We start from the raw sequence: 12,346 nt of genomic DNA, 5'->3' as shown, positions 1-12,346 counted from the left end.
TGGTCATCATGTGCACATTTATGACATCTTAACAGGGTTCTCCTTCAAATGAAATAGCTGTTTTCCATCAAAGGTCAGCCAGAGATGGATTTTCAACCAACGCGTAAAATTATCATTAGCTAAATTAGCTCACAAGCAACAACAGATGAAATGCTTTTGTCACTGCTTGGATAACGTGCATTATATAAAGAGTACGTTGACATTTCTTTTCTTGAACAAGCAGCAGTTTTCCTTTTTCCTCTGAAGGTATGTTGCTGATGCCAGGAGCTTTTATTCAGCAGCTTGTAATCCTGCTTCAATCAGCTCCTTTTCCTTCCCGTGTAAAGATAAGCCCGGCATTTACGGCCCTCGCCGCACCCCCGAACCCCGCTCTAATTAATATGCAGGAGATAAGTACTTGTCTGACAAAATTCATTCATTTGACCTTCTAGGTTTTACACTAAACTGTTTGCGGCCGCTGCAAGTTCAGCACAAGTTGAGAGTTCCCTGGAGTTTCTGCAGCTTTGCTTTCTGTCTGAGAGCTTTAATTTGGACAGCTTGCTCTCCCTCTGTTTCTCTCTCACTCTTTCAAATTGTCTTCTGACTTTCATTCGGCAGTCTCTGTTTTCTTAATTGCCCCTAATTGCTTAATTACAATTTCAAATGAACAATTCTGGAGGTCAGAGCGGGTTGTTAATTGAAGCATCAATCAGCGTGGTGGGGGCCTTCAGAACAGTCTCCGTTTGATTGACAGGGCATTAACTGGGTATTGTAGTAAAGCCTGGACATGACATTGTGGGTTTCCACGGCTGAGGCTTCTGTTATGGCTCCTCTGCTGTCCTTCACATGGAGCTGTGAAGGAGAAACATATTGGGTCAGATTGAGGACAGGGACACACTCTAGATCAGGGGTTTCAAACTCAAGACTTCATTGTATGTGGCCCGCAAGATCTTGCAAAGAAAAAAAATAGGTTTTTTATACGGTTACATGCCGCTTTGCAGAAACACGTTTTAAGGTAGGGTAAGGAACGTTTTCTGGAAGTTGTCCATAAGTCTGGAAGTTGCCCATAAACTACATGTCCCACAATGCATATCATTTTGTGACATGTACACTAAAGAGACTTGCAATTGTTTGCAATGATTTGCCCTAGACTTCTGCTTTCAGACGTAGTTAATTATGAAGTTATTACCCTATCTGATAATAATCCAATGCAGAGGCAGTAATGTAATATAATACATTATTTTATTATATATGTATATTTATATAGTCTTAAAGTTACAACTGGCCCTTTGAGTGCAACCATAATGCTAATATGGCCCGCGGTTAAGTTTAGTTGACATCCCTGATCTAGATCGATCTGAATCTGTGTCTTCACCCACAACCAAGAGGATTTGGTTCTTAGTCCTTCACCTTCTCACAGTTCGTGTTCAGGTTTCTTTTGATGCTTTTACTTCAATAACAGGTGGCTTCTATACTCCTCTTATGACTGTATTCACCCCTCAGTTTAACACAGCGTGCTCGCCAGTCGCTTTATTTGTATGACACACGTGACCAAAGACACATTGACAACAAGTTAGTTTACGGGGCGGGGGGGCGCAGTGGGCTGTGCGTTTGATCATCAGATCAAGGGGGCGTTGGGGAACTCCAGTTCGAAACCCGCCGTTGTGTCCTTGGGCAAGACACTTCACCTGAATTTGCTCCTGTGGGTATTGTCCACAGTACATGACCATTACATGTATGTATGATATGTATGTGTAATGTGTATTTGTAAGGAGCGCTTTGAGAGTCATTGAAAAAGCGCTAGCCTAAGGATTATTATTATTATTAGTTGATATACTGATTTTCACTTATATGTCATATTGTATATTTGTGGTCTTCCACTCTGGGTACTTGCTTGTCCATGACTCCCCTAACAATACCTTTCTTCTTTACCTGTGAAACACTGGGGCATGGTTTAAGTGTTTGTGAGCTAGACTCTGCATCAGAGTGAGTTATATCAGAGCTGGAGGGTATTTCTTCAATTTAAAGAAGAGTGAAGCACGACACTGAAGGCTTTTCTCTCTTTGCTCTTGACTTGGCTTCAACAAGAGTTTAATTGACAGATGATTCATCCAATCACCTGCCAAGTTTCTTTTGAAAGTTCCTGCCCTTTTTCAAACTCTCCAATGACAGCTTCCATTGATCTGTGTCATCAGCTTAACTTCATGTTATAGCACACCCTGGTATTAGACCTGTGTTTAGTGAAGTCCACCTTCAGTTTAGAGGTAATGTGTTTCAATTTCAGATCCATAGAGAAATGGTTTTCATTCGTTCAACTAACTATTCATTTTCTGTCCATAAACTGATCTATTATGACTTATTAACAGATCCTTTTCGCTCTCTTTTCACGTTTTGGACTCTACTGGTTTTCACTGAGCCCTGACCTCACAAATTCATAGTCAGCAAAACTCAGAAGCCCTTACGTTACGAGCACAACTTTAACTTCAATGGTTTTGAAATGAGATGTTCGGCAATCACATCATTTTGATCTCCTTGAAATATGAGATTCTAATTGAGTGAATAAAGATCATTCTAAGTAAAAGGTGTCCTCTGACTCGACAGAGATCCCTGATATCCTCCAGTACGTCAGCATGTGACAGCCAGTTAACCTCCATTACGAGCAATCTGCCACTTCTGATCACCTGCTTGTCCACCCTCCCCAAATCCACCCTCCTCCTTTCACTCCCCCCCCCCTCCTCCCATGTCCTCCAGAGGGGGAGAAACCCAGCTGATTATCAGGCTGCTTTCCCTCGTCCAGACCTTGACTCTACGTCCCTAAACCCCCTCCCTCTCTTCTCTGTCTACCCTTCCTTTATGTCTCCATATGTATCGCTCTCTCTGTCTACTCCACAGTTGGCTGCATTTTGCTTGTTTCTTTCCCACCTCTTGCTCTTTTTCTTTGTGTTTTTCTGTTGTTTCTCCCTCACACTGTCCTCCTCTTCCTCCTCCACCTCTTCCTCCTCTTCCTCCTCCACCTCCTCCTCCTCTTCCTCTTCCTCCTCCTCTGGGTCTCCATCCATCAGGTTGTCGGGGGGCTGCTAGCGGCCGACTCCCAGCCTCCATATTTCACCGCCAGCCAGCCAAGCAGCTGACAGCAAAGCCACCGCCAGGAAATTGCTTTGGCTGTGAGCGGAATTTCAAACACGGGAACACTGCGTCGCGCCACTTCCTGTCTCCCTCTCCTTCTGCTGTCAATCTCTCCTCCACACCTCCACACACACATCTCCACACCTCCACACACACACCTCCACACACACATCTCCATGTCGCTCTGTATCTCTCTCCGTCTTTTATTCCTTCTTCGCTCTCGCTTATGTACTTATTTCCTCTCTTTGCAACCCCGTGTCTGTGTGTTTTTCTGTTTTCCCTGCCTCTCCTTCACACGCACGCACACACACACACACACACACACACACACACACACACGCACCCGCACGAACGCACACGCACGCATGCACACACACACACACACACACACACACACACACACACACACACACACGCACCCGCACGAACGCGCACGCACGCACACACACACACACACACACACACACACACACACACACACACACACACACACACACACACACACACACACACACATGCATCGTTTTCTCTCTTAGTCTTTTGTCTTTTGTATTTATGTCACAGTAGATCCACAAAATACAAATATGAACCTGATCATTAGCATAACATGTCCTCTTTAATATGCTCTGCTGATTGTACTACCCTGAACAAATACAAACCACACTCAAATGGACAACATACTGCAGCTTTGGAAAGCTATTGCTGATTGAAAGTTGATTATTTGAGGTGTTCATGGAGCCATTTGTCATTGTGTCTAGCCGTGAGCATCTCCACCGTGCCTTCACACACATGCATCGTGTTCTCTCTTTGTCTTTTCTCCCTCTTTGTTATTCCATCTCTCTTCTCTCCCTCCCTTTCGTCTCCTTCTCCTCCTCTTTACGACCCACGGGGAACAAGGAGTGGTGCTGAATGTGTAATGAGGAGGAGGAGGAGGAAGAAGAAGAGGAAGAAGGGAAGGATTCAAAAAAGGTGGAGAGGAGCGTTGGTGCTGCTCCTTTTTAAGGGTCAGAAGGGGTGTGTGTGTGTGTGTGTGTGTGTGTGTGTGTGTGTGTGTGTGTGTGTGTGTGTGTGTGTGTGTGTGTGTGTGTGTGTGTGTGTGTGTGTGTGTGTGTGTGTGTGTGTGTGTGTGCGTGCGTGCGCGTTCGTGCGGGTGCGTGCGTGCGTGCGTGCGTGCGTGCGTGCGTGCGTGCGTGTGCGTGCGTGCGCGTTCGTGCGGGTGCGTGCGTGCGTGCGTGTGTGCGTGCGTGCGTGCGTGCGTGCGCCCTTGTCAGAAACACTTTAAGACCATTGAAGTGAGAACTTAAAGGTTTTTTTATTTCCACCAAGTGAGGTAATTTGTGCTGCTCTTTAGATCTGAGCTGGTTTGAAGTTTAAGGTTGAGGTTAAATGAATACATCAGATTTGTTGAAGACTTTAAAAAGAGCTAAATACAGCAAGATTACAGATCAATCGAAATCATGTTTCTCCTCTGATGGTCCATTCAAATACAAGCTAAAAAGATAGCAGCTCCAGTTGGTTTAGTTCATCTTGTTTTACCTGCAGCTGACGTTTCCTGCAGGATATGAAAGATATGCAACCAGTTGGATGCATTGCTAAACTAAACTATAATTAAATTAATTGTTATATTGTGGTGTATATAAAGCAACTTGAGCGTCATTTACGCTGATAGAGCCTGGGTGAATTAGAGTCTACAGCTATGGCCCAATTCCACATTACATTGATAACTTGAATAACACTTAAGAATATATTATGTGCAATTATCCAGATTTGATTGAAGTGTAGAGGGAATTAAAGGGGCCGTTTAATGCTTGTGGGGTTTTTGTCTTTCCTGTAGTGAGTTATACAGGTTTTTGAGCATTTAAATGGTCTGCAAAGCTAAAATACCCAAATCTCTGCCTGAATTGGACTCCTTTGTTTACTTCTGTAACATAGTGACATCACTATGCAACACTCGCGCTTCTATTGGCTAGCGCTCCAACACATTGTACGTGATAGGCTAAGGGGCGGGACATCTCTAAGCGGTTGACCAATCACAACAGAGCCGGCCAGCTAACCAATCAGAGCAGACTGGGCTCTGGTTTCAGACAGAGGGTGAAAAGAGGTGCTGCAGCACAGGCAGTATGAGAAAAATAAAGAGCTTTTTGAACATTAAAGCATGGAGACATGTAGAGACACTACATACTGATATACACCTGAACATCAGCAGGAGAGGACTCTTTAAAGTAGAGACACTACATACTGATATACACCTGAACATCAGCATGAGAGGACTCTTTAAAGTAGAGACACTACATACTGATATACACCTGAACATCAGCATGAGAGGACTCTTTAAAGTAGAGACACTACATACTGATATACACCTGAACATCAACAGGAGAGGACTTTTTAAAGTAGAGACACTACATACTGATATACACCTGAACATCAACAGGAGAGGACTCTTTAAAGTAGAGACACTACATATTGATATACACCTGAACATCAACAGGAGAGGACTCTTTAAAGTAGAGACACTACATACTGATATACACCTGAACATCAACAGGAGAGGACTCTTTAAAGTAGAGACACTACATACTGATATACACCTGAACATCAGCAGGAGAGGACTCTTTAAAGTAGAGACACTACATACTGATATACACCTGAACATCAGCAGGAGAGGACTCTTTAAAGTAGAGACACGAAATACTGATATACACCTGAACATCAGCAGGAGAGGACTCTTTAAAGTAGAGACACTACATACTGATATACACCTGAACATCAGCAGGAGAGGACTCTTTAAAGTAGAGACATTACATACTGATATACACCTGAACATCAGCAGGAGAGGACTCTTTAAAGTAGAGACACTACATACTGATATACACCTGAACATCAGCAGGAGAGGACTCTTTAAAGTAGAGACACGAAATACTGATATACACCTGAACATCAGCAGGAGAGGACTCTTTAAAGTAGAGACACTACATACTGATATACCCCTGAACATCAGCAGGAGAGGACTCTTTAAAGTAGAGACACTACATACTGATATACACCTGAACATCAGCAGGAGAGGACTCTTTAAAGTAGAGACACGAAATACTGATATACACCTGAACATCAGCAGGAGAGGACTCTTTAAAGTAGAGACACTACATACTGATATACACCTGAACATCAGCAGGAGAGGACTCTTTAAAGTAGAGACACTACATACTGATATACACCTGAACATCAGCAGGAGAGGACTCTTTAAAGTAGAGACACTACATACTGATATACACCTGAACATCAGCAGGAGAGGACTCTTTAAAGTAGAGACACTACATACTGATATACACCTGAACATCAGCAGGAGAGGACTCTTTAAAGTAGAGACACTACATACTGATATACACCTGAACATCAGCAGGAGAGGACTCTTTAAAGTAGAGACACTACATACTGATATACACCTGAACATCAGCAGGAGAGGACTCTTTAAAGTAGAGACACTACATACTGATATACACCTGAACATCAGCAGGAGAGGACTCTTTAAAGTAGAGACACTACATACTGATATACACCTGAACATCAGCAGGAGAGGACTCTTTAAAGTAGAGACACTACATACTGATATACACTTGAACATCAGCAGGAGAGGACTCTTTAAAGTAGAGACACTACATACTGATATACACCTGAACATCAGCAGGAGAGGACTCTTTAAAGTAGAGACACTACATACTGATATACACCTGAACATCAGCAGGAGAGGACTCTTTAAAGTACAGACACTACATACTGATATACACCTGAACATCAGCAGGAGAGGACTCTTTAAAGTAGAGACACTACATACTGATATACACCTGAACATCAGCAGGAGAGGACTCTTTAAAGTAGAGACACGAAATACTGATATACACCTGAACATCAGCAGGAGAGGACTCTTTAAAGTAGAGGACACTACATACTGATATACACCTGAACATCAGCAGGAGAGGACTCTTTAAAGTAGAGACATTACATACTGATATACACCTGAACATCAGCAGGAGAGGACTCTTTAAAGTAGAGACACTACATACTGATATACACCTGAACATCAGCAGGAGAGGACTCTTTAAAGTAGAGACACGAAATACTGATATACACCTGAACATCAGCAGGAGAGGACTCTTTAAAGTAGAGACACTACATACTGATATACACCTGAACATCAGCAGGAGAGGACTCTTTAAAGTAGAGACACTACATACTGATATACACCTGAACATCAGCAGGAGAGGACTCTTTAAAGTAGAGACACTACATACTGATATACCCCTGAACATCAGCAGGAGAGGACTCTTTAAAGTAGAGACACTACATACTGATATACACCTGAACATCAGCAGGAGAGGACTCTTTAAAGTAGAGACACTACATACTGATATACACCTGAACATCAGCAGGAAAGAACTCTTTAAAGTAGAGACACTACATACTGATATACACCTGAACATCAGCAGGAGAGGACTCTTTAAAGTAGAGACACGAAATACTGATATACACCTGAACATCAGCAGGAGAGGACTCTTTAAAGTAGAGACACTACATACTGATATACACCTGAACATCAGCAGGAGAGGACTCTTTAAAGTAGAGACACTACATACTGATATACACCTGAACATCAGCAGGAGAGGACTCTTTAAAGTAGAGACACTACATACTGATATACACCTGAACATCAGCAGGAGAGGACTCTTTAAAGTAGAGACACTACATACTGATATACACCTGAACATCAGCAGGAGAGGACTCTTTAAAGTAGAGACACTACATACTGATATACACCTGAACATCAGCAGGAGAGGACTCTTTAAAGTAGAGACACTACATACTGATATACACCTGGACATCAGCAGGAGAGGACTCTTTAAAGTAGAGACACTACATACTGATATACACCTGAACATCAGCAGGAGAGGACTCTTTAAAGTAGAGACACTACATACTGATATACACCTGAACATCAGCAGGAGAGGACTCTTTAAAGTAGAGACACTACATACTGATATACACTTGAACATCAGCAGGAGAGGACTCTTTAAAGTAGAGACACTACATACTGATATACACCTGAACATCAGCAGGAGAGGACTCTTTAAAGTAGAGACACTACATACTGATATACACCTGAACATCAGCAGGAGAGGACTCTTTAAAGTAGAGACACTACATACTGATATACACCTGAACATCAGCAGGAGAGGACTCTTTAAAGTAGAGACACTACATACTGATATACACCTACAAATTAGTATACTATGTCTCCTTTAATATGCTCTGCTGTTTGTACTTTCTGGAAAGTTTCTGCCAGTTCCTGGTGCTGTCTTACTACCACCATTTTTCATTATTTCTAGCCGTGAGCATCTCTACTATTTCTTTGATGTGTTATATTGAGGAGTAACAATGTCAAATCTCTTAAACCGCAGACCTTTATGAGCACGAAATCATCTTCCAGAACTGTTAAAGTCCTGAGACATGTCAGCGTGAGGGTTATTAGAAGTTGGAGATAAGTCAGTGGAAACTCCCTGGACGTGATAAAGGTCTGTGTGTGTGTGTGTGTGTGTGTGTGTGTGTGTGTGTGTGTGTGTGTGTGTGTGTGTGTGTGTGTGTGTGTGTGTGTGTGTGTGTGTGTGTGTGTGTGTGTGTGTGTGTGTGTGTGTGTGTGTGTGTGTGTGTGTGTGTGTGTGTGTGTGTGTGTGTGTGTGTGTGTGTGTGTGTAGATGGAGTGATAACAAAGTTGAGCTAGAGAAACAGATCTTATCAAATCCATTTTGCACGGCGTATGTTGGAGAGAAAAAAGACATTACACACTCGATATGAAGTCAATATTAACCTGATAAATATGTATGGAGTGTGTGATGAATGGGTGACGTCTCCACATAAAATAGAGCGTGTGTGTTTGTGTGTTTACACCATGCTCTGCTCACCATGTACTGTAGGAGTGCCCTTCAGAAGGACAGCCTGATTGAAGTTGTGTGTGGGTGGCTGGCTCCTTTCAGGTAGTAAACATATTGTCAGGCTGCAGTGTGTGTATTCATCCTGTGGGTGAAAGCTTCTCCCATGGCAAAGAAAAGGTCGTCCTTTTATCCCAGTGGGTAAACTCTGGTGTGGACTGTCAGAAAGATATCCCATCTTTCCCCCGCACTAACCTGCTGCTTTCTTATCTCCTCTCTTCTCTCTTTGTTTCCTCCATCAGAGAGTTAGTCTGGAGTTCTACATTGATGTCCATGCCCACTCCACCATGCTGAATGGCTTCATGTACGGCAATGTGTTCGAGGACGAGGAGCGCGTCCAGAGACAGGCCGTCTTCCCCAGACTGCTGTGCCAAAACGCCTCAGACTTCTCCTTTGTAAGTCCCTCAAACAGAGTCACACAAACACGCCAGAGAGGCAGCGAGGGAGCAAACAATCACCCGAATACAAGGCTAGCAAGAGGGAGAGCATGAAAGAGTGTCAGAAACTACTGGTGAGGGGGGGGTTCAGTGAGGGGGGGTTCAGTGAGGCTGTCTTTACTTCTGGAGGAATCTGACTTCTAGACTCCAAGAGAGACGTCCCTTAAAGAAGCCTGATTATGCTTTTTAGAGTTTCCCATTTCCCATTTCCTGGTTTCCAGAATATGTCCTCAAAATATATATATTTTGTGAAATCTGTTGGGGTAAAATGTACTTGGGTTAAGACGTAAATGGTAAGCCTATTTGAAACTAATGCACCAGCACTTTCAGCCATTTTAAACAAATGTACCTGCAGGTTTCTTGCTGTTATGAGTTTGTATCTTCACTGTTTAATGCATTTATCGTACGTCACTTTGGATACACGCATCAGCTAAATGAAATGTAATGTAATACTTGCAAACTGTTGCACTCTTATAGTCACCACCCACCTCTGAGCTGTACATGTATGTAAGTGTGTGGGTTTAAAGCGAGGTTAAAAAAGGAATGTATAACCGCATGGATGAGTAAAAAATACACTTGGACTGCATGTCTGTATTAATAGCAATAGATATGCACCCAGCTGACCCATGTGAGTTCAAACACACACACACAAAGGAGGCGTTAAATTATTTGAGGGGGTATCTGTGCAGGAGGTGGCTCCAGCTGTGCATAAAAGATTCTCACCTTGACCACAAAGAAAGGAGGTGAGCGGAGAATAAAGTGGAGAGGCGGGAATTTTATAAACTCTGACAGCTCAGGTCAGTTAACGAGTATCAGTTTACGGAATAATTTATATACTCCGAACACACCCCAATTATTTGAACTCTAGAATACGTCTTAAAAAAAAATGTATGAATTATGTCAAAGTAAAACTTCAGTCTCAGGTAGGTATGCAACAACGATGGTGTGCTAGAACAGCAGCAGTGGTGGCAGTAGTCCTTGAGGAGCAAAAATATGAATGGAAATTATTTATTAGAATCTACATACCCCCCGAAAATGAGGTAGGAAGCAAGCTGCAAATTCTCAATGTACTGTACACCCAATTGAACAGGGAATAGGATTAAGAATACCAACAGATACTTGAGAAACAACATTTGTAATGTGAGTTTTATTTGTATGTGCACGTCTAGATCTAGATCCTATAAACACAGAACAGTGCAGTTTCCCAAGCATGCAACATCTATGGTTCAAGGTTAATGTATTGTCTTTGTATAGCAAAGGGTTGCACAAGGAAATGCAGTTGTAGTTCATTTATGCTACATAAGAAAAGCAATGTTTTATGGTGTAAGTCGAGGAGCCTCGCAGCAAAGAGAAGGAAACTGCTCTCTATTCTGGTGTTAAGGCAGCAGGCATTCAAATGAATATGCATTTATACTTTATGTTTGTGCAGAACAGAAATAGTGTAGGTCATGACGAAGCACGGGATTGTTCTGTGAAAGTAGGCCAGGGTATTCTGCATGCAGGTGCTCTGTAAAAGCATCTTCTTAGGTGGCTGAAACTGGGTTAAGTTGGACTGTGTGGGCAGGGAACAAGCAGGAAAGAACTGACAGGAGAATCACGTGAGATAAAAACATCCATTCTCCACACAGCCACACATGCATAACGGAATAACACCTTTTCTTACAGGTACATTATCCACCAAACTGTTCCCTCTCAGCCACGCGTCGCTTTCTACTGACCTTCGATTTCACAGTGACGGTGACATTTCATAGCAGAGCCACTTACACACATCATAAAGAATAACCTTTATTGCCCATTTACTCCCGGTGCCAACCTGAATACAGAGTAAAGCTGAGAGGCAGGTGTTCACCGCACACGTGTGGAAATGTCACTGAGTGTCTATACGGCAGAGGTGGGAAGCAGTGGAATACAGATACTTCGTTACTGTACTGAAGTACATGTTTCTGGTATCAGTACTTTACTCCACTACTTATTTTTCTGACCACTTTTTACTTTGACTTCTTACATTTTGAACACAAATACCTGTACTTTCTACTTCTTACATTTTGAACACAAATACCTGTACTTTCTACTTCTTACATTTTGAACACAAATACCTGTACTTTCTACTTCTTACATTTTGAACACAATACCTGTACTTTCTACTTCTTACATTTTGAACACAAATACCTGTACTTTCTACTTCTTACATGTTGAACACAAATACCTGTACTTTCTACTTCTTACATGTTGAACACAAATACCTGTACTTTCTACTTCTTACATGTTGAACACAAGTACCTGTACTTTCTACTTCTTACATGTTGAACACAAGTACCTGTACTTTCTACTTCTTACATTTCCCAAACAGGCTGGTTCCTTTAGTTTGAATGTGTGTTTGGTGGCGTGATCATTATTATTTAGAGTCATTGCGTGCCTATTGATTTGAACACGATCCGTGTATCCATCATTTCCTGGTCTTCTCTAAAGAAGAGGGACCAATGAAAACGTTGTCATGTTGCCGTTGTTCAGCATGGAAACATTCATTAGCTAACAATGACATTATTGTTCTATTAATATAAAGGGAGGTCAGGTACTCTTTAAACTAGCTGCTAGTTAATGGGTACTTTTTACTGAAGTACATTTCAAAGCCCTCTTTACTTTGACTTGAGTAAAGAAGTTTAGTCAGTACTTCTACTTTCACACCAGAGTATTTTTTAAAACACGAGTATCTGTACTTCTACTTGAGTCAGAGGATGCCGTGGTACTTTTGCCATCTCTGCTATATGGTATGCAGCTGTACGAAGGATGCGTAAAACAGTATTTTGGTCAAATCTCTGC

At 42.3% G+C, this 12,346-nt stretch overlaps 1 protein-coding gene across 1 annotated transcript in view; it reads left to right on the top strand.

The window, feature by feature from the left end:
• Positions 1 to 12,346, top strand: part of LOC117497716 (cytosolic carboxypeptidase 6-like) — a 64,218-nt gene that overhangs the window by 25,960 nt on the left and 25,912 nt on the right. The window contains exon 4 of the mRNA XM_034149721.1: positions 9,332 to 9,484. Within this exon, the coding sequence (XP_034005612.1) occupies positions 9,332 to 9,484 (153 nt within the window). The remainder of the gene's footprint in view (positions 1 to 9,331; positions 9,485 to 12,346) is intronic.

This window comes from Trematomus bernacchii, unplaced genomic scaffold, assembly GCF_902827165.1.
Source record: "Trematomus bernacchii unplaced genomic scaffold, fTreBer1.1, whole genome shotgun sequence".
Lineage (NCBI taxonomy): Eukaryota > Metazoa > Chordata > Actinopteri > Perciformes > Nototheniidae > Trematomus > Trematomus bernacchii.
This window is presented reverse-complemented; position numbering and strand designations above follow the sequence as displayed.